Consider the following 18,455-nt stretch of genomic DNA (forward strand, 5'->3'; position numbering starts at 1 on the left):
GCGCGGGGAGGGGTGGCGGGTGCCCCCCGGGGGTCGCGGGCAGGGCTGCGGGTCCGAATGGCCAGCCCCGCCTCGGGACTGCTGCGCTGTGGGGGAGGGCCCGGCTGCACCCCGAAACTGCCTGGCCCAGGGCTCGGCCGCGCCCCAAGCCGGGGTGTGTCCCCGCGGCCCGGCCCCACGGATGAGGGGCTTTGCCTCCGCGCGCCCCCTGCGAGCTGCACCCCGAGACTCAGCTGGGAGCGTGGGCTGCCACGGTCTACGCTGGGCTGGGGGAGGGGAGGGCCGGGGAGGGGGGGTCCCTGCCGGTCGCCCTTGCGGCGGTCTGGGTCCCGTGGCCCTGAGGAGCCCCGAGGAGTCGTGACCTCGTCTCCGTGACGAGTGCTAGGAGCAGCCTGTTCCCCATCGCGGCCCGCCACCGCGCAGGTCCCTCCGCCGGAGGAGGGGGGCGCCCTGCCTGGGGTCCCTGGCGGTACGGAGACAGAGGCTTCATTCTAGCCACCGCCGCGACGCTTCCTGCCTCTCAAACGGCAGGCCTGATTGTCCCCAGGGTCGGGCTCCACTCGGGGTTTGGGGCCACCCCCATCCACTGGGGAGGGGCTTTGTTTCGTTTTGAGCTCCTGTGCTCATTATAAGGAAACTGAGGCAGACAAGGGAAGTTTTGACTGCCCGGACGGTCGACGCTCCCCCCGAGTTGGTGGGCACCGTCTTCTCTGCTTAGGGTACTAGAAAGAGCCAGGGTGGGAGTGGGTTTACTGATCCCTAGGACCAAGCCGCCCCACTGCTCCCGGACCCCGGGTCGTCAACCCGCCGGCCCCGCCCCGACTGTCCTAGGGTTGTGTTGTGTCCTCCCGGGTCCAGGGCATGCCCTGTTCCCCAAGAGCCTGAGCTGGAAGACCTGTCATCGCCAGCAGGGTCCTAGCCGCACCTGCTGGCGCCAATGTTTTGGTTATGCCCAGAGGGGAACCAAAGGCTATGATTTCTTTGGGCTGATTTGTAAGCTTTTGGAAGTGCTCAGAATGAAATGTCAGAGGCGGTGTGGAGAAGAGCGCAGGCCAAAAGTGGTGGCGGTGGGGCCAGGCCGAGTGAGGCAAGGGACTCAAACAAGGTCCCCTCGGTGCTCGGCTTGACCCAGGCAGGTGTCTGATGGTGGGGGGCGGGGCCAGCCTCCCCTAGAGCCCTGCAAGGTGAGCTGGTGGCCCATCTATGGATGAGGACGCTGGGCCCAGCAGGTAAAGCAGCTGTCCAGCTCACCTGAGGACTGCAGTCCCCCAGACGCCAAGGTCTTGTCTATGGCCACCTATGCCCCCAGCCTAGCTGGGTCCCTGTCTCCCCAGGCTTTTCAGGGGCGCAGGGCAAGGGTGCTGTCCGTCAGGTGTGTGCCCCACCTATGGGAGAATCCGGGGCTGGGCCTCTGTAAAACCCATCTGTACTCCAGCCACTAGCACCCGTGGCACAGTCATGGCCTGCCTGCTCAATCCCCAGGTGGGGGTGTCCTTGATGCGAGGATGACTTCCACTTGGGGGTCCCAAAATGTCACACACAGGACATAGGGAAGGTGGGAAGTACTAAGATTTCCACGTCCTGTGTCCACCCGCTCCACGATTCCACTCAAGCCTCTGCCTCCGGCTGGGGGGCCCCTGCGTCTCCTCCAACCCCAGCTACCCCAGCACTCCTTTGTCTGCTGTGCTTGGAGGGGTGGCCACTTCTGGGAACAGATGGGGAGGGAGCAGACACCCACAGACCTGTGTCCCCGCCCCCCTTCCTCCGTCCGCACCTTGCAGTCCGCGGGACGCCGGTGCTCAGCCCCAGGGTCGCGGAGGTTAGTGGGGCGGGGCCCGGGAGCCCCGACCTCCCCCCCACCCGCGGCGCCGGCCTGGGGGAGGGGCGGGCGCTACTTCCTCTTCCGCGGTGTGTCACCGGCGGGCGGGGTCGGGGGGCACGGCAAGGTGCGGCCGCAGGTGTGCGGCGGGGGGCGGCGGCACGCGCGGCGAGGTGCGGCCATATTTGGCGATTTCGGCGCCGCTGAGCCCCGCCCGCCGCTCGGGAAGCCGCGGCCCGGGCAGCCCCGTCCCCGCCCGCCGCCGGCCCTGAGTCACCGACCGGGCGGGGGTGGAAGTAACGGACTGGGGGCGCTGGGCGCGCTCCTCGCCTTATTTAGTCAAGGAGGCAGCCGATAGGCCGGCGGCAAAGGGGCGGTGGCGGGCGGCCGGGGCGGGAGCGGAGGGGGTAGCCGCGGTCCCCCACCTCCACCCCCGCTTCCCGCGACCCCGCAGCTCCGCGGCAGGCCCGGCCGCGACGGTGGGGGTGGGGCTCCGTGTGCCGCCCCCCCCCGTCCGGTGGCCGCAGGGGGTAGGGGGGATGCGGGGCCAGATGCCTGGCTGGGGAGGAGGGGAGTGGCCGCCCTTCTGGAAGCACCGCCGGAAGCCAGGGATACGTGGACGCGGTGGGGCCCAGCTCCAGGTAGAACCGGGTCCCCTGGCCCCGCGCAGGGGGAGGGGGAGCACCGCCTTCTGCGCTGTGATTTTTCTGTTTTGCAACTGGGCAGTACTTGGCCTCGCCCAAGGTCACTTCGGGGCCGCCCCCACCCCGCCGGCGTCCGTGGGTAGGGGACCACGAGGACGCGGCAGCCCCTGGCTCGGGCGAGCAGGGAAGCTCTGGGCAGGAGGGAGAGAGTCTGCATTTGCAGCCCTGCCCAGAAGCGTCCTTTCCATCTTGAGGACAGAAACTTGGGCCTCAGAGAAATGATGTGATTTTTTTTCTAGCTCATTGGTGGCTTTGGGGGATTTATGGTGACTTTGCTCCATCTCATTTCCTTTCCCATGCATTTACTGGCTGAGAAAATAGAGGAGCAGGGAGGTGGCCTCACCTTGCAAGTAACTGTGGTGGGGCTGAGACAGCGCTCCGGTTCTGGGCGCTGCCTGGCAACCCCACACCAGCCTGTCACCTCCCTGCACACAGGACCTCTGCACCTGGGAGCATGGCCTCCAGCCCCCCCACACTCCCCCCCACACTCATTCTCCCTCACCCCTGGTTGCCTCCCACCTCTAACCACCTTCCCAACTAGTCATTATTTGTCAGGGTAGGTAGTGGGCCACTGCTCCTGGCCTTTGCCGCTGCCATTCCACCTGCCTGGAATGCCTTTCCTTCTCCATCCAAATGCAACGTGGGATCCTGGATTGGATCCTGGAACAGAGGAACCGGAGAGGTCCGAGGAAAGTATGGAGTTTAATACCAAGTGCCAAAATTGGTCTTGGTGATAGGTGAACCACGCCGGCTAAGTTGTTACATTTGGGAAACTGAGTAGGGAGACTACAGCAAAGCTCAGACGGTCTTTGCCACTTTTCTGTAAATCTAAAATTGTCTCATAATAAAAACTTCATTTTAGAAAACCCAAGGAAAACCAGCTTCTCTGTCCTTAGGTCACTGTCTCACTCTTCCAGACCTGTGGACAGGGAAATACACGATGATGCTTCTGCCATCTAAAGCCTGCAGGGTGCTGGGCAGGCTCTCGCGGGGAGGGCAGGGGGCAGGCCTGAGCCGTGCTGTTTGGAACAGTGGTCCCAAGGGCTGTCCTGGTAGGCAAGGCCAGGTTCCTGCTGGCTTGGCCTGCTTGCCTCTGAGTTTCAAGTCAAAGGGCAAGGTCAGAGCCACAGACTTCTGTGTCTGGACTCGTGCCCAGCAGGGGCTTGCTCACCTGCCAGCTCTGTGCACACAGGCACACCTGGAAGCGAAGCCTCCTGAGGGCTGGTGAGTTGGTCTCATGCAGGGCTGTGCGTGGGGCCAGGTGCTGCAGGCTCATCATCGCGGCTTTGTCCGGGGCCAGGAAGCCCTGGGCCGGGCCTCCGTGCGCTGTTCACTTCTTGCTCCCCGCTGCTGTTCCAGCAGAGGAGGGTTCCAGGCTTTTCAAAGACAGGCCCCAGTGGAGTTTATCTCCCCACCCTGGTGTAACAAGCACCAAGCCGGGTCCTGGAAGAGCAGGTGTCTAAGAGTCCGGACCTGGCTTCTGGGCCAGGCTCAGCCCTGTGCCAGCTGTGACCTGCCCATGCCTCCGTTTCTCTAAAGAAGTGGTCCAGTGACGTGAAGTTACTGCGGCCCATCAGAGGCTCTGAGGCTGGTGGTCCTCCGGCACTGGACGACAGGTCTAAGGACAGGAGGCCATGGGACAGCCTCGTGAATCTCCCTGCCACCCTCAGCCCCCAGGCGCTCACTGCCGTTTTCCTTGCCTCTGCCTTTGACATCCGGGCGTGTGCAATTTTTGGTTGAGGCACTCGCTCAGTGCCTGTGTGTGTCAGACCCAAGATTCCTGGGAGCGGTGGCCTTTGATGGCCAGCTGGCTCCTCGCTTTGCTTCTGAAGGCACATTTCCAGGCCTCGCTTCCCTGGGCCTCAGTAGACAGAGTGACACGCTCCCTGTATCACGGGGTGGGGGTGCGGACCCCGACACGGGGGTCTATCCAGTAGTGCTCAGTCTGTGGGCTTCTCACCTTTGCCACACACAGTGCCGAGAACAATTATGTCGGAGGTGCGGCATGGGCCCCCCTCACCGCCGCTTCCCCCAGAGGTCACCTCTGGTCCGGGCAGAGCTCTTACTGCACCCACAATCTGCAACAGGGAACTAAGGGTTAAACCCAGGAGTCCAGGCCTCCAGCTGCTTCACATGGTCCCACTTCTGCACATGGCTGAAGCCGGAAACCAGGGTGCCAGGCAGCCTGGCAACAGCACACCTGCCCTGGAGCCTGTCTGGCCCGGCTGCCTGCCTCCTACTTCCCCACAATGAATGTTGCAGATCAGGTCCCCCTGCTCCTGGTGCCGGAAGCTCTGGTGGTGGGCTCTGCCTGACCTCACCCTTCACCTACTGTGTCCCTTGCTCACTGCCCTCCAACCCCAAACTAGTGCCCGGCTGTTCCTCTGCCAGGAACATTCTTCCAGTTGGCTGCCTCTTCCCTGCAGGCCTCTGGGCCATGCACTGGCCTCAGGTCCAGTGCCCCCACCTGAATATTGGTTATTCACTGTGTGTCCCCACCCTCTGCCCCACAGGGTGGGTTCCCAGGGCACAATGGTGAAGCCGGTGTGTCCCCCGTGACTGGAATAGTGCCTGGCACCTACAGGACTGCAGGAAGCATGAGGAAGGGAGGAAGGAGGAATGAAAAGGGAGGGGCTCCCAGCCCTAGAGGGACCTTCCCTGAGGGGCTGGCCCAGCTGTCCCCCTACCCTGACTCCAGTGTGCAAAAAGGGGGATATATCTCTTGGGCCGAGAAGGAAGGGAGCCCCAAGGTCTGACTGCCCCCTGAGACCCTCTCCCCCCAACCCCCTCCCCCGGCGCTGGTTGGCCCTCGCGGCTGCAGGGGATAGTGCTGAGGGGGTGGGGCAAGGAATAGAGAAGGTCCAGGCTAACCCTGTACCTCCCGCTCTGGCCCCGGACTTTGGGGAGCGCGCCCGGCCGGCCGAGCTCTCCTGACTTAGACTAGGTCAGGGCCCCGCGCGGCAGGTGTCCCCACCCCCAGGACGCCTGGCGCCACGCCGACGAGTAGGAGGCGGATCGGGGCGGGAACACGGGCAGGAGGACGCTGCTCTGGGCGCTCCGTCCTCCCCGCCACTGTCCCGAGGGCTGGCAGAGTGGGAGGAGGCAGGGCCGGGCTGGGGTTGAGCCGGGGCTCCGGACGGGTCACCGGACCCTTTGCAGCGCTCTCCTTCCTCGGCCCAGGCTTCCCAGTAGAGGTTCGCGGCGCGCGGGGGCCTGGCCTGGAGAGGAGTGGGCGTGATTACTCTAGGCCCCGCCCACCCACCTGGTTCTGGGTGCGGGTCGGCTGTTGGGGGCGCGGAGGAACCCCGGTGGGTGGGCCCCCAGGCCCTCGCTCACAGACTGCGCCCGAGGCCACGTGTCCCTATTTGGTCAGGGGGCGGTGCCCGGGCCACCAGTCCTTGCGCCCCCCTACCCCCCTCGCGGAGCCCCGCCTCCGGGAGCTGGATCCCGGCTCTAGCTTTCCCCGCGCCCTTTGAGGTCAGCGCTAGTGACCCCGGACCGAAAACCAGTGGGCGGCCGAGCTCGGAAGAGGCTACCCCAGAGGCGGTGCAAACTGGGGCCGGAGACTTGGGGCCCCCTGACCTGTCCGGACATGCCCCATCTCTGGGGATGCAAGCAGGGGCTGGCCACATGGGGGCTCTGCCATCCGCAGTCCTTCTGCGCTCCCCCTGTTAGCAGCTTTCAGACCTGGCACCAGAGCCCCTTCCCGCTCACCGCACCCCCTATCCCGTCCGCCTCGGCGCTGTGCGGGCAGGCGCGGCACCCTGGCCCCTAGGGACGGAGGAGGCGGAAGCAGGGCCCGCACTCAGCACACACCTCTCTGGGTTGGGCACGGGCTGGGAACGGGGATACTCCCGGGGGCAGCGAGCTTGAAGGCCTGGGCCAGGAGATGGCGCCCAGCTGCGAGGCGGGCCCGGTGCTATTCCCAGGTGGGCCGCCAGGTGGGTCCCGCTAGCGGGGCCGGGCGAGGAGTCCGGGCTGCACCTGTCTGTGCCGCCCTCCCCCCAGGGCGATGGCCTCAGCCCTCCCCAGCGCCGGGAGGGACCCCACAGCCACTGACGGGGTTGGGGAGGCACCCGGCTCTGCTGGCCAGCCCCTGAGTCACTGCCGCCAGAGAGTGATGGGAGTGGCCGGTGACCTCAGCCAGTGCTGACGCAGGGAGAGAAGGTGGGATTGGGGTCAGCCGGCACCCGGGCAACGGAAGAGGGGAGGGCCGGGGCCTTGACTCAGCCAGACGGGGACAGCCCACCCTGATGCCCAGGCACCTTTGGTCCACCCCAAAGCCCGGGCGGACCTGGACCTGACATATATCTGTTGAATACACAGTGCTGGCCCCCAGGGGCTGGGGATGTGGTCATCCCAGCTGCCCTGCCCGGTCTGCGTCCTGGGAATGCTCAGTTATTTCCGCAGCTAGCCCCCCGCCCCAGACAGATGGCCATTGATAAGCAATTCAGAGAGAGAAAAGGGGGCTCCGAGGCTGAGGCAGGTTCCAGGTCGCACAGCAGGAAAGGCGGAGCCAGGATAGCACAGGAGGGACTCTAGAGGCCGCTACTCACCAGGCCAGCTATGGGAGGCTGGTGCGGGGGACAGGGGGGTTGAGTTTATTGCACTCCTCCAGGGCCTGTCCCAGGGCTGGGAGCTGCAGGGCTAGCCCCAGGCGGGTGGGAGGGGGCGCTGGAATGCCACACCGGGCAGTGGGGAGCCACAGAATGCCGTGGGGGGTAGTTTGGGTCCATGCTGAAAATGGGCCCCTGGACTCTGAAGGCCTGACTCCCTGTCTCTTGCCTAGACTGTTGTTCGGGGAAATGGGCATCGTTTGAGTCCTGATCCAATATCCAGGATTGTTTCGTGTTTCTCTGCGAGGTTTTAGGCCCTTCTCTTCATTTCTGCTGCTGTGACATTTCTGGCTGTGCTTCTGGTGAAGTCCCCTTCTTGTCCCGACCACTTTCAGCCCCTGGGCACACGGTGGCCCTCAGCTCTTGGGACAGTTCTTGCATTTTCTTTCAATTTCATTCCTGGTGTTTTGTTTTGTTTTGTTGTGGGGTTTTTTTTTTTTTCTGTTTTTTGCTTTGGGATTTCTGATAATGGGGTGTCATATCTCTTCCACGAGGCCTTTAATACCGCTACTGTTTCTTTGACCTGTTTTTCCCCCAGCTTTCTGGGATATTTCTTTGACTTCTTCTGACCCTGCAATGGAATTTTTTATCCCAGTTATTATAGTTTCTAACCCTTTCGTTTTGAGATAATTTCAAACTTACTAACTTTCTAACATTTACCACACTTGCCTTATTGTTCTTTTTATCTGTCTCTTCACTTGGGAGCCATTTGGGAGCTGGTCCCAGACGCTCTGCCCTCCAGGCCTTCATATCTCAGCGGTTTTTCCTGAGAACGGGGCATTGTCCTGCGGGACAACAGCGCGTCGGCCCACATGCCGATTCAACAGGAAGCTGCTCGGCTAGTCTGCAGTCTGTGTGTTAATGACTAATGACGGCAGTTGTCCTTAGTCGGGGGCCACCTGTGTCACCCAGGTGTCACACACCGTCCCATGCAACACCCGAGGCTTCTCTCCCACTCGCGCACCACGCGGAGCAGCACTTAGCGGTGCGCGGATGCTCCGGGGAAGTAGACTGGCACCGAGGCCTCGGGCGGTGCTCGGCGCTGGCCCCCGGGGAGCCGTCCAACACAGGAAGGTGAGCATGGTCACAGCCTCTGCTGCCCTAGGACGAGGGAGCGCTCCATTCCTGTTTTGTCCCAGAGTCCCTTTTGGATCTCTAGCAAGGTTTCAGGCACGCAGTCGGTACTTAGTACGTGCCTGTGAGGGTCAGTGTGAAGGGTCTAGTTCTGTCATGACAGCACAGTGCTGGGGTGTGCGGGGGGCGGCCCTGGTCACCTGCAGAGCTGGGGGCTCCGGACTCTCCGTGCCTGGTGTGTCTCGAAGCCCGGGTCGATGGTAAATAGCCATCTAGTTTCTTGGAGTTGATCTGGTCCTGCTTCTGAGCCCCATGCAGCCGGGGACTTACTCTCAGATATTCTTGTGAATGCTCCCCTCTTGCTCCAGAAATATGCAAAGGTCCTGGGGCTTGGGTGTTGGATGACCACAACAGTCACAGAGCGTCTGGACATGCTGGGTGCCCCCTCCTGCCCTCATGGGCCCTTCAGGGACTTTCAGCCTTGCTGGGGCCCCGGGACTCCTGCCCAAAGGCCTTGGTCCCTTTCTCTCTGTCCCCTCCCCTCTAGAAATAACCACCCCTTCCCCAGGACTTTATGATTTTACAAGAGACAAGACCCAGAAGACTATACCAGCTTTCTACCCAGACAGCACCAAGGGTGGGGGGGTTCCCCTCCCAGCCAGCAGCTCACCCCTGCAGGTGGGAGGGGGAGGGCCACGCAGCAGAGGAGCCCATGAAAACCAGTATTTCGGTGAGCTGCCCTGCCTTCAGGAGTGGTGGGGGATGGGAGTGGGGCTGTGGACAGTGAGGGAAGGGAGCAATCTGGGGGGAGACGGATGGTGGGGAAGGGGAGAGGCAGGGGGTGGGTTTTCACGTGGAGGGACCAGGCCCAGGCAGGGCACCGCCCAGCAGCATGAGATGCGGAGCCCCCTCCCCACACTCTTCATTCCAACACTGCCCTCTCCTTCCTGCCGTGCAGAAGGGAGCCTGTCACCCTAAACCGCTTGCAAGCCTCCAGTAAACCAACCCAGGCCCCGCCTGCCCATGTAAGTGGAACTTCAGAGTGGCCGAGCTCCACCATGAAAAAATCATGAGGCAGCCAAGCCCCGGGCCTGCTTTCAGGAACAATGCGGGAGGCTGGACCCTGGGTGCTGGCCACGCTGGACCCCGGGAACAGATGCTGGGCCTGGGAGCAGACAAATCAGGGCCTTGGGCGGGGCCCAGCAGTGTCTGGGCCAGCAGGAAAGCCCTTGCCTCGCCCTGGGTTGGGGCCGAGGAGCCCCGGGGGCAGAGGCCCAGAAGGGGGCCGGTCAGAGTGGCCCGGCCTCGGGAGGGCACAGTGCCTGGGGCAGAGTGGGACGGGAATGCCGACTGGAGCTGCAGCTGGCCCGGGGCTGAGGCGGGGGCACAGGAAAGTGGGGCGGGGCATTGGGGATTTCCTCCGTGTGAAGTAATTCCAAGACTCGCTGGCCTGTGGGGAAGGAAGGGCCCAGCGGGCATTGCTCCAGCAGGGGGCCAAGACCTGGCCTGGAACAGGTGTGGCCTGGGGAGGTCCCTCCATCCTGGGCCATTTCCCAGTTTCCAGGGCTCCAGGCCAGCGGAAGTGGGGAGCCACCCCCTCCCCCAGCTGGCACACACATGGGGCCCGTGCCAGCTCACGCCACCAGCAGCAGCGTTCCCTGGGCATCCAGCCGGGTACACGCGCCAGTCGCCATGGCAGCACGCAGCGTGCTGGGCAGGAGCCCGGGCTGGGCTGTAGCATCCAAGGCCAGCGGTGTAGATATGCGCGACTGGGAGTCCTTTCCCTGGTAGCGCCCCCAGGGGTCTGACCGGGGTGTGGGGGAGACAGGCGAGTGGCCAGGCCTGCCCATCCCCCGGCATCCCAGGAAAAGAAGAGTTTACTGAGAGCTCCAGGGTTGATGCCAGGGGGCTTCAAGGCCCTCTCCGCTCCTGGCCTCAGCTGGACCTCACTAAGAGGGACAGGAGGCCAAGGATCTCCCCCACCCTGCCTGCTGGGAGCTTCAGAGAGCTGGAGCGACCCCTGCCTTGTAGGCCCAGCTTCAGCCAGGAGCGTCCGGGGAGCTGAGTGGGTCAGGTGACTTTGGGTACCCCCGAGGGCATCCTGGACAGGCCACGGGCCTTGCGTGCCTCATGTGGCTGGCTGTGTGGACCCCCTCTGGCAGAGGCACGTGCGACCCTGAGAGGAGTGCTCCCTGTTGGCCGAGGACACAGCCCACCACAGGCTCTCAGGAGCAGTCCCTGACACGGAGTCCCTGTGCGGTTCACAAGCTAATTGCCCTGCTGGGCAGCCACGAGTGGGCTCTGAGGCTGGGATCCCACGAAGCATCTCCAGGGCCAGGGCCGGCCCAGCCCCTGACCATGCTCCCTCTGTGCCACCCCGTCCGTGTGCACCTTTACACACGCACCCACGCTGGCGTGCACATGCCTCACCTCCCTGCAGAGGCTCAGTGCGTCAAACGTTCCCAGGACCTACTGTGCGCCAGAGCCTTACAGGGGATCCAGAAAGGAACCGTGACCCCTAGCAGGCATCTGGGCTTGGATTTTGGGTCCTGGGGGGCGCGTGGGGAGCAATCCATGCAGACTCCCTCCAAGGAAGCCTGGGCTGGGAGACCCAGCTTTCAGAGTCCCACTTGGGGCCGAAGCGGTCCCCTCTTAGGTCACCCTGTGAGTCAGCGCCAGGCAGTCCCACCCTATGCCCACCTGGGGCTGCAGGGCCCCGGGACGGAGAGGCCACAGCCAGCTCTGGCTCTGCCACCGAGAGGCTGCCTGGAGCCAGGCCCACTTAGCACCTGGCAGCTGGGCTTCCTCCCACTGGGCACGTGAAGCCCGTGAGCGCCCTGCCAGCGCCTGTCAGCGCGGATGAAGCCTTCATGCTAATCGGGCATCACGGACTCCTTCGGAGCGTAGCTGGGAGTTGGGGGGACCTGTGCACAGCTGCCCACAGGCCCCCCTGCACAGACGAACTGAGCAGTGCATTGAGCACCTGCTCTGTGGGCGTCCCTGCAACCCTGGGAGGTGCGGAGAGTGAGACCCAGCGAGAAACAGGTGTGGACGGCATCACGGCTCATACCCCCGAGCCAGGGACGTTTCCCTGGCATCGAGGCTAAGCCTACGCCCCTGGGACTTAGAGGATTCTCTATGGGCACTCTCCGTGGGGTGGGGGTGCTACCCTCGACCGCATCTCCCTGCCAGTGGGCGCCTGTCATGCAGCCCAGCCAGGCACACAGTTGATGCCCCATCGACATGTGGGGGTCGCAGAGATGGACCATGCTAGCGGTCAGGGAGTGCTAGACCAGCCCCCCTTGACCAACCTGCAGCGTACACTGTGCTGTTGGGGGGATCGGTGCCCAGGTGTGTCCCAGAATCCCACTCTGGCCCCAGTGAAGGGATAGGTCTCTGTCTCCTCAGTGTCTGCCTCGCTTGGTAGGGCTGCTGCCGGGGGTTTGGAGAAGGAGGAAGGACTCCTGATCTCGTCTGCCCTGCCTGCCCCCTGGGGCCTGCACATCCAGCCCAAGGCCTTTGCACGCGGCTGGACACCCACAGCGTGGGGCCCTGTCACTGCCTCGAGATGGTGGGAGCGGTGCTGCCTGCGGCATCAAGGGCCCACAACGCTGTGGCTGGAAATGCCCGTGGCCACGGGCCCATTCCCCCAGGGAGGCCTGAGGGTCACACACTGCTATGCGGAAGAGGACACCCAGGCTGGCCCAGGCCCAGGCCAAGCAGGTCTGGTTTCACTACTTGGCTCCCAGCCCCTGAGGCAGGTGCAGGAGACAGGCAGGCAGGGTGCAGCCAAGCAGGACCCGGGCAGGTCCCCAGATATGGCCCCCTTGGGCCCAGGGAGGTGGGAGTCTAGCCAGGTGGGCTCAGTGGCTGGGGCTGGGAGGCGCTGGGGTCAGGGCTGGTCACCTTCCGGCTTCTCCTAGCCTGCTGGCCACACCCCTCTGCTGAGGGGGCTTTGCCCCTACCCCCGGGACCAGACCCTGTGAAGACACTGCAAGTCAGGCCACTCCCCCAGCACCGTGAACAGCGGTTAGGGGTCCCCAGGCCCACGCAGCAAGGCTGGGTTCATCATAGCTCACCCAGGGAAAGGGAAGCAGCCTCGTGGGCTCCTTGAGATGCTTACGGCACAGGGGTCAGCCCGAGGCCTGGTCCTCTGACCCCGGGTCTGCCGGCCTGCCAGCTTCAGGACGTTACCTGCTCCGTGCTCACACTCTCGGGTCACCTCCCCGCTGCCTGGTCCTCCAGGCCCACCGGGGGCCCTCTCCTGGCCCCGCACAGCCAGGCCGCCTGGCCCGACAGGACTGCGACCCTGCCTTGGGCCTGGATGCCACGGGTGCCAGGATGGGGGTGCCTGGGCACACCTGGCCGCTCCCTGGCACCACGAGCCTGGCTGCCACTCTCCCAGCCCAGGCCACCCTGGGGGAGATGTCGGGCCCAGGGCTGCAGGCTTCGGCCGAGGAGTGGCCGAGGGGGACGGTATGGGAGTCCGGCTCCAGGCTGCCGGAGTTGGGGGGCCTTGCCGGGCTCCTGGCAGCAGGAATCAGAGAGGCAGTAACTGGATCTGGCCAGGGATCTGGCGGCTGCTGAGGGTGGAGGGCTGCGATCGGGTTGCGGCCCCACAGAGTTTTCCACCAGGCAGTTCTCTCCACACTGGGAAGGAGCTGGGCTGGGCTGGTGAGTCTCTGCGGTGGGTTTGGGGGCTCTGACATGGGGGGCAAGTAGGAGAGAGCCCAAGAGGCGCAGGGGCCAGGAGGCAGGGCGCGGGGCCCGGCAGGCAGCCGCCAGCAAGGACAGGGAGGTGGTCAGCCCTCAGCGGGCGGAACTCTCCGTCCCTGCAGGCCTTGGGGCTCCGGCCGCTGGTGCAGCCCGTGAGTGGCTGAAATCCAAGCTGGGGTAACCAAAGGCAGTCGCTGTCCCTAAGCCGGCACAGCTCTGATCCGCCCTCCCACCCGCCCTCTGCTGCCCGCGGGCCCGCAGCCACTGGTCAGAGGGCAGCGGGTCCATGACGCCGGCCGGGCCTCTGGGGGACCTCGGGGGCTGTGAGCACACAGAGAGCGCTCCCCAGGCCCCTCGCGGGGCGCCGGGCCAGCCCCGAAGATGCCCACCAACGGCCTGCACCAGGTGCTGAAGATCCAGTTCGGCCTCGTCAACGACACGGACCGCTACCTGACGGCCGAGAGCTTCGGCTTCAAGGTCAACGCCTCGGCCCCCAGCCTCAAGAGGAAGCAGATGTGGGTGCTGGAGCCTGACCCGGGGCAGGGCACCGCCGTGCTGCTCCGCAGCAGCCACCTGGGCCGCTACCTGTCCGCCGGGGAGGACGGGCGCGTGGCCTGCGAGGCGGAGCGGCCGGGCCGGGACTGCCGCTTCCTGGTCCTGCCGCAGCCCGACGGGCGCTGGGTGCTGCGGTCAGAGCCGCACGGCCGCTTCTTCGGCGGCACCGAGGACCGGCTGTCCTGCTTCGCCACGGCCGTCTCCCCGGCCGAGCTGTGGACCGTGCACCTGGCCATCCACCCGCAGGCGCACCTGCTGAGCGTGAGCCGCCGGCGCTACGTGCACCTGTGCCCGCGGGACGACGAGATGGCGGCCGACAGCGACACCCCCTGGGGCGTGGACGCGCTCGTCACCCTCGTCTTCCAGAACCGTCAGTACTGCCTCAGGGCCTGCGACAGCCGCTACCTGCGCAGCGACGGCCACCTGGTGTGGGAGCCCGAGCCCTGTGCCCGCTACACGCTCGAGTTCAAGGCGGGCAAGCTGGCCTTCAAGGACCGTGACGGCCGCTACCTGGCGCCCACGGGGCCCGCCGGCACACTCAGGGCGGGCCGCAACACCCGGCCGGGCAAGGACGAGCTCTTCGACCTGGAGGAGAGTCACCCGCAGGTGGTGCTGGTGGCCGCCAACCACCGCTACGTGTCCGTGCGGCAAGGTAACGTGGGCGCGGCTGGCCGGCCACGCTGACCTCGCTGTTGGGGGCTCACTCGGGGGAGGGGCATCGCGTCCTCGTGGGTGGCAGCACACCGTGCAAGTGACCTTGGGCCACGCGTGGGGGTCCTGGCAGAGGGCTGCTGGCTTCAGAGTCGGGAGGAGGGGCTCCTTCTCAGGACCACTGAGCCCTGGGCGTGCTGGATGGCTGCCGAGTGCAGGACCTCGGTGCCCAGGCCCACTGCTGTGAGGGGCAGGAGGGCAGGTCCCGCCACGCTGGCGCCCCACCCCCTGCTCCCCCTTTCTCTTCTCAATTTTCTGAACTTTACAGGAAATTGGGGAGGGGGCCAAGGACAGGGCAAGGAGCCAGCAGGAGTGCAGTGGGCAGGGCCCTTGTGCCCACATCGCTCATGCCTGACCAGTGAGGGTCCTCATCTAACCCAGGAGTGGGGTCCCTCCGGTCTGGCGGCCTCCCCTGGGGCCCGGGCTTCTTGGTGGAAGGCATGGTCTCTGCCAGGCGGGTGCAGCCTGGCTCCCCGTCAATCCTGGAGCATTGGCCACCTGCCTCGTGTGACCAGTGGGCCTTTCCACACGTGTTCACATGCCTGTGAGGTGAACACAGGCAATTCCTACTTCCCTGAGATGAAGCTGAGGTCCCAGAGTGGCCCCTAACTGGGCCCAGGCCAGCAGTCGCAGCTGCCCCCCACCTGGGTCCCTGGGTCTGTGCCCCCAGGAGTGGCCAGACACCTCCTGACCTGGCCCACTGCCACCTGCCAGTCCTGCTGGCCAAGGCCTGGCCATGAGCACTCAGGAGGGATCCCCCCCACCAGCCTGCAGTCAGGGATCCCAAGGCCAGTCCTGCACTGCGATAGGCTCCACGAACACCTAACGCCTGTCTGGAACATGGCCAGGTCCTGGGGCATGATGGACAATCAGTCCTTGTCCTTCCCGGTGCAGGCCCTGCGATCTGGCTACACCCCTCTCTGGGCCGTGGGAGGGCCCTGTGGTTGGTCTGCCAACCATGTGGACCGTGTCCTCTGTGAAGCAGGGGGGCAGGGCAGGTGTTGGACACGAGAGCACTGAGACGGGTCCAGGTGGCGAGCAAGGCCGTGGTGCCGCTGGCGGGGGGGGGTTGCTGACAGAGACAGTGCTGGTAGTGACGGTCAGGGACGGTGCCGTCCTTCCCTGGACCCGCTGCATCTGACTGTCTCTGCCACGGGGGCACCCCTACTAAGGACGGCATCTGCCTGCCACTGAAGAGGCCACAGGGCCCCCGCATCTGTGGGCTCGCTTCCTTTGCAGTAACCCCAGGACACAGAGCCGTCCCCGAGCCGCTCAGATGCTGACTTGGCCGGGAGCGGTGGAGGAAGCAGGATGTGGCGAGTCAGTCCTGGGGGAGGAGGCCGCGGGAGCTGCGGGTGCTGCCAAGTGGTGCTGCCTTGATCCCAGTAATTTTGCTGGCCCGGCAGCCCCCAAACCTGTCTTCTTCCCCGGGGGTGTCTGGGGGTGCCCTGGCTGGCCTGTTTGCTCCACCCACCATCTTTCTTTGCTGCCCCGCCAACCAGAGTCTGCTCCTTTCTGCGGCGCCCACTGCTGGCCTTCAGGGACACAGTGGAGCCCGCAGAACAGTCCCAAGTGGCCCAAGCCCTGAGGACATCACCTCATACAAATGGAAGTCTGGAGGCACGGGGGGGGGGGGTCCCAGGCAGAACACCATCGCTGGCTCAGTGGCGTCCTCAAAGCCTTTCAGTCTCCCCACCTCGTGGAGCTGCCTGCAGGGAACAGCTCTGACTCGGGCTGGCGGCCTCGTGGTCTGCTGCCAGTCCAGCAGACAGCGGTGTGAGTCGGAAACCCCTCGGCTGCAGTCTGTGTGGAGCGGGTGTGTGGGGCGATGCTGGGATGCCAGTGGGGTTGGCCTCAGAGTGGCCGTGGTGCAGGGGTGCACCCCAGACTCAGGAGCCCTGGCCTCCTGCGCCCTCAGCACCTGCACACACGGCTCTCCCACCTCCTTGGTCTGTTTCAGCGTCACCTTCTCCATAAGCCATCCCAGCCAGGGCCCCAGCGCCTGTGGGCACTGGACCAGCCGTCATTGTCATCTGGGTTATTACTGCGGATCACGTGCCAGGGGCATCAGGCGCTCACTTAGTTCAGTGCTGCTGATGGGGGGAATGGCGGTGATCCATGCAAAAAGGGGACAGATCCCTATCTGGGCAGCTTTGGAGGGAGCATCCCTGGGAGCTGGTGAAGGACGGCAGGTCTCCTACCTTCCTGGGACAGGGCTGGCAGGATCTGGCCCTGACCCTCAGGCCCCCATTTCCTCCTGCTCCACCAGCTGGATTCGCTGGAGCCCGGCCTCGTCGGGAGCTCTGTGACCTGCCACACTACTGGAAACAGGGTGTGGTTAATGCGAACATACTAGGGAGACTCCAGTGCCTGCCCTCTGCCCCCCACCCTGGGCATGGATACCCCCAGTTCCCCCCTTCCAAGAACCCCAGGCAGAGCCCCAGATAGCCTTGCCCTCCCTCAGGGCTCCTGGGAGACCACACAGGTGAAAAGGGGGCTGGAGAGAGGACAGTGGGCCAGGCTCTACTTGGTGCCCAGGAGTGGACCCCAGGCCCCAGCTGTGGCCTGGACCATGGCTTAGGGAAGAAGAGGGACCCCACTGTGCCCACGCAGTGGCTTAGGAGTGAGTTATAAATAGAGGCTGGTGTAAGTCCTGGGTCGAGAGGGCGGCAGCAAGCAGATTACCTGATGATCAGCAGAGGCAGGGGATTTGCTGGCGCGGAAGGGTCTGGCTCCCGGGGCTGTGGTAGGAGCTAGGCCAAGGACCTTTAGGAAACTGGTTGGAGGACTGCAGTGTGCCCACTTGGCCATGGGGGCACCACCTCCTACCCTCCGAGAAGTGCCTTCCAAATCTTAACTCCAAAGCGTTCTAGATGAGATGCCCTCTGCCTTGAGGGTTGCCCCAAGAGCATGCTTTTCCCCAGTTTCTGCTCCCCTCCCCCACCCAGGGAGAGGCACGAGGGGCTTCCCATATCCTCCCTCCAGGGGTCAACATCTCAGCCAACCAAGATGAAGAACTGCATCATGAGACCTTCCTGATGCAAATTGACCAGGAGACAAAGAAGTGCACCTTCTATTCCAGCACCGGGGGCTACTGGACCCTTGTCACCCACGGGGGCATCCACGCCACAGCCACACAGGTGTGAGTGCACCATCCCCATCTCCACCACCACCAGGCCTCCTCCCCCACCATCTCCATCATCACCACCACCACACCTCCCCTCCCCCCCCACCATGCCTCTTCCCCCACCTCCTCGTCACTTCCATCTGCACCAGCACCTCCACCTTCACCATAAGAAATACTGTAGCAGCCTCGCCAAGAAAGAATGCCCACTGGGACGAGGGGCAGCTCTTAATGGTGGTGGGTGTGTCAGTGGAAGGCAAGTGCCTGTCTCTCCCCGGGGGGTTGGTACTGGACCTGAGGGGGATGGGAGAGCCTGACCCTGAGCTCCCAAGGTCTTGCTGCTCTGAGGGGACTTTACCCTGACCTTCCCAGTTCTGCCAACACCATGTTCGAGGTGGAGTGGCGTGGCCGGCGGGTGGCCCTCAAGGCCAGTAATGGGCGCTATGTGTGCATGAAGAAGAATGGACAGCTGGCGGCCATCAGTGATTTTGTGGGTGAGCACTCCTCACCAGTCCCAGGGAACTGGGGCTGGGCCCTCCGCCCAGAGACCCCCCTCTACTAAGAATCGCTCCCTCCTCCCTGTACAACTGGCCAGGCGGCCCTCGGCAGTAGTCACACTTGCTGGTCAAGGCAACCACTCTGGACATCAAGGAGCAGTTAGGGTCCAGAGCCCCCATCTCCACTGTATATTTGGGGAAGCTGGGGCTCAGTGGTGACAGGCCTCTTGCCAAGGTCACAAGAGGTCATAGCAATGGCAGATGTGGGCCCATGAGTGGCAGGCCCAAGAATCAGGGCCCCTTCTGCCCCCAGGCCCCACCGACCCTACCCAACCCAGGAAGGCAGGGGACGGGCAGTGGCCCCTCAACCCCGGACTCCCCGCCAGGTGAGGACGAGGAGTTCATTCTCAAGCTCATCAACCGGCCCATCCTCGTGCTGCGGGGCCTGGACGGCTTCGTCTGCCACCGCCGCGCCTCCAACCAGCTGGATACCAACCGCTCCGTCTACGACGTCTTCCACCTGAGCTTCAGCGATGGCGCCTACCAGATCCGAGGTGCGGACGGGGCAGGGGGCGCGGCGGGACGCGCGGCGCAGGGGGCTTCTGCGGGGCAGGGGCCGGGCCGACCCCCACCGACCGC

At 64.6% G+C, this 18,455-nt stretch overlaps 1 protein-coding gene across 1 annotated transcript in view; it reads left to right on the forward strand.

Annotated features, from left to right (window-relative positions):
- The first annotated feature begins 13,310 nt into the window (after positions 1-13,310).
- The window catches only part of FSCN2 (fascin actin-bundling protein 2, retinal), a 6,162-nt gene continuing 1,017 nt past the window's right edge, over positions 13,311-18,455 (forward strand). Inside the window, exons 1-4 of the mRNA XM_019793862.2 lie at positions 13,311-14,136; positions 17,181-17,337; positions 17,692-17,813; positions 18,203-18,393. Of these exons, the coding sequence (XP_019649421.2) occupies positions 13,311-14,136; positions 17,181-17,337; positions 17,692-17,813; positions 18,203-18,393 (1,296 nt within the window). The remainder of the gene's footprint in view (positions 14,137-17,180; positions 17,338-17,691; positions 17,814-18,202; positions 18,394-18,455) is intronic.

The sequence above is a fragment of the Ailuropoda melanoleuca genome, chromosome 13, assembly GCF_002007445.2.
Source record: "Ailuropoda melanoleuca isolate Jingjing chromosome 13, ASM200744v2, whole genome shotgun sequence".
In the NCBI taxonomy this organism is placed as follows: domain Eukaryota; kingdom Metazoa; phylum Chordata; class Mammalia; order Carnivora; family Ursidae; genus Ailuropoda; species Ailuropoda melanoleuca.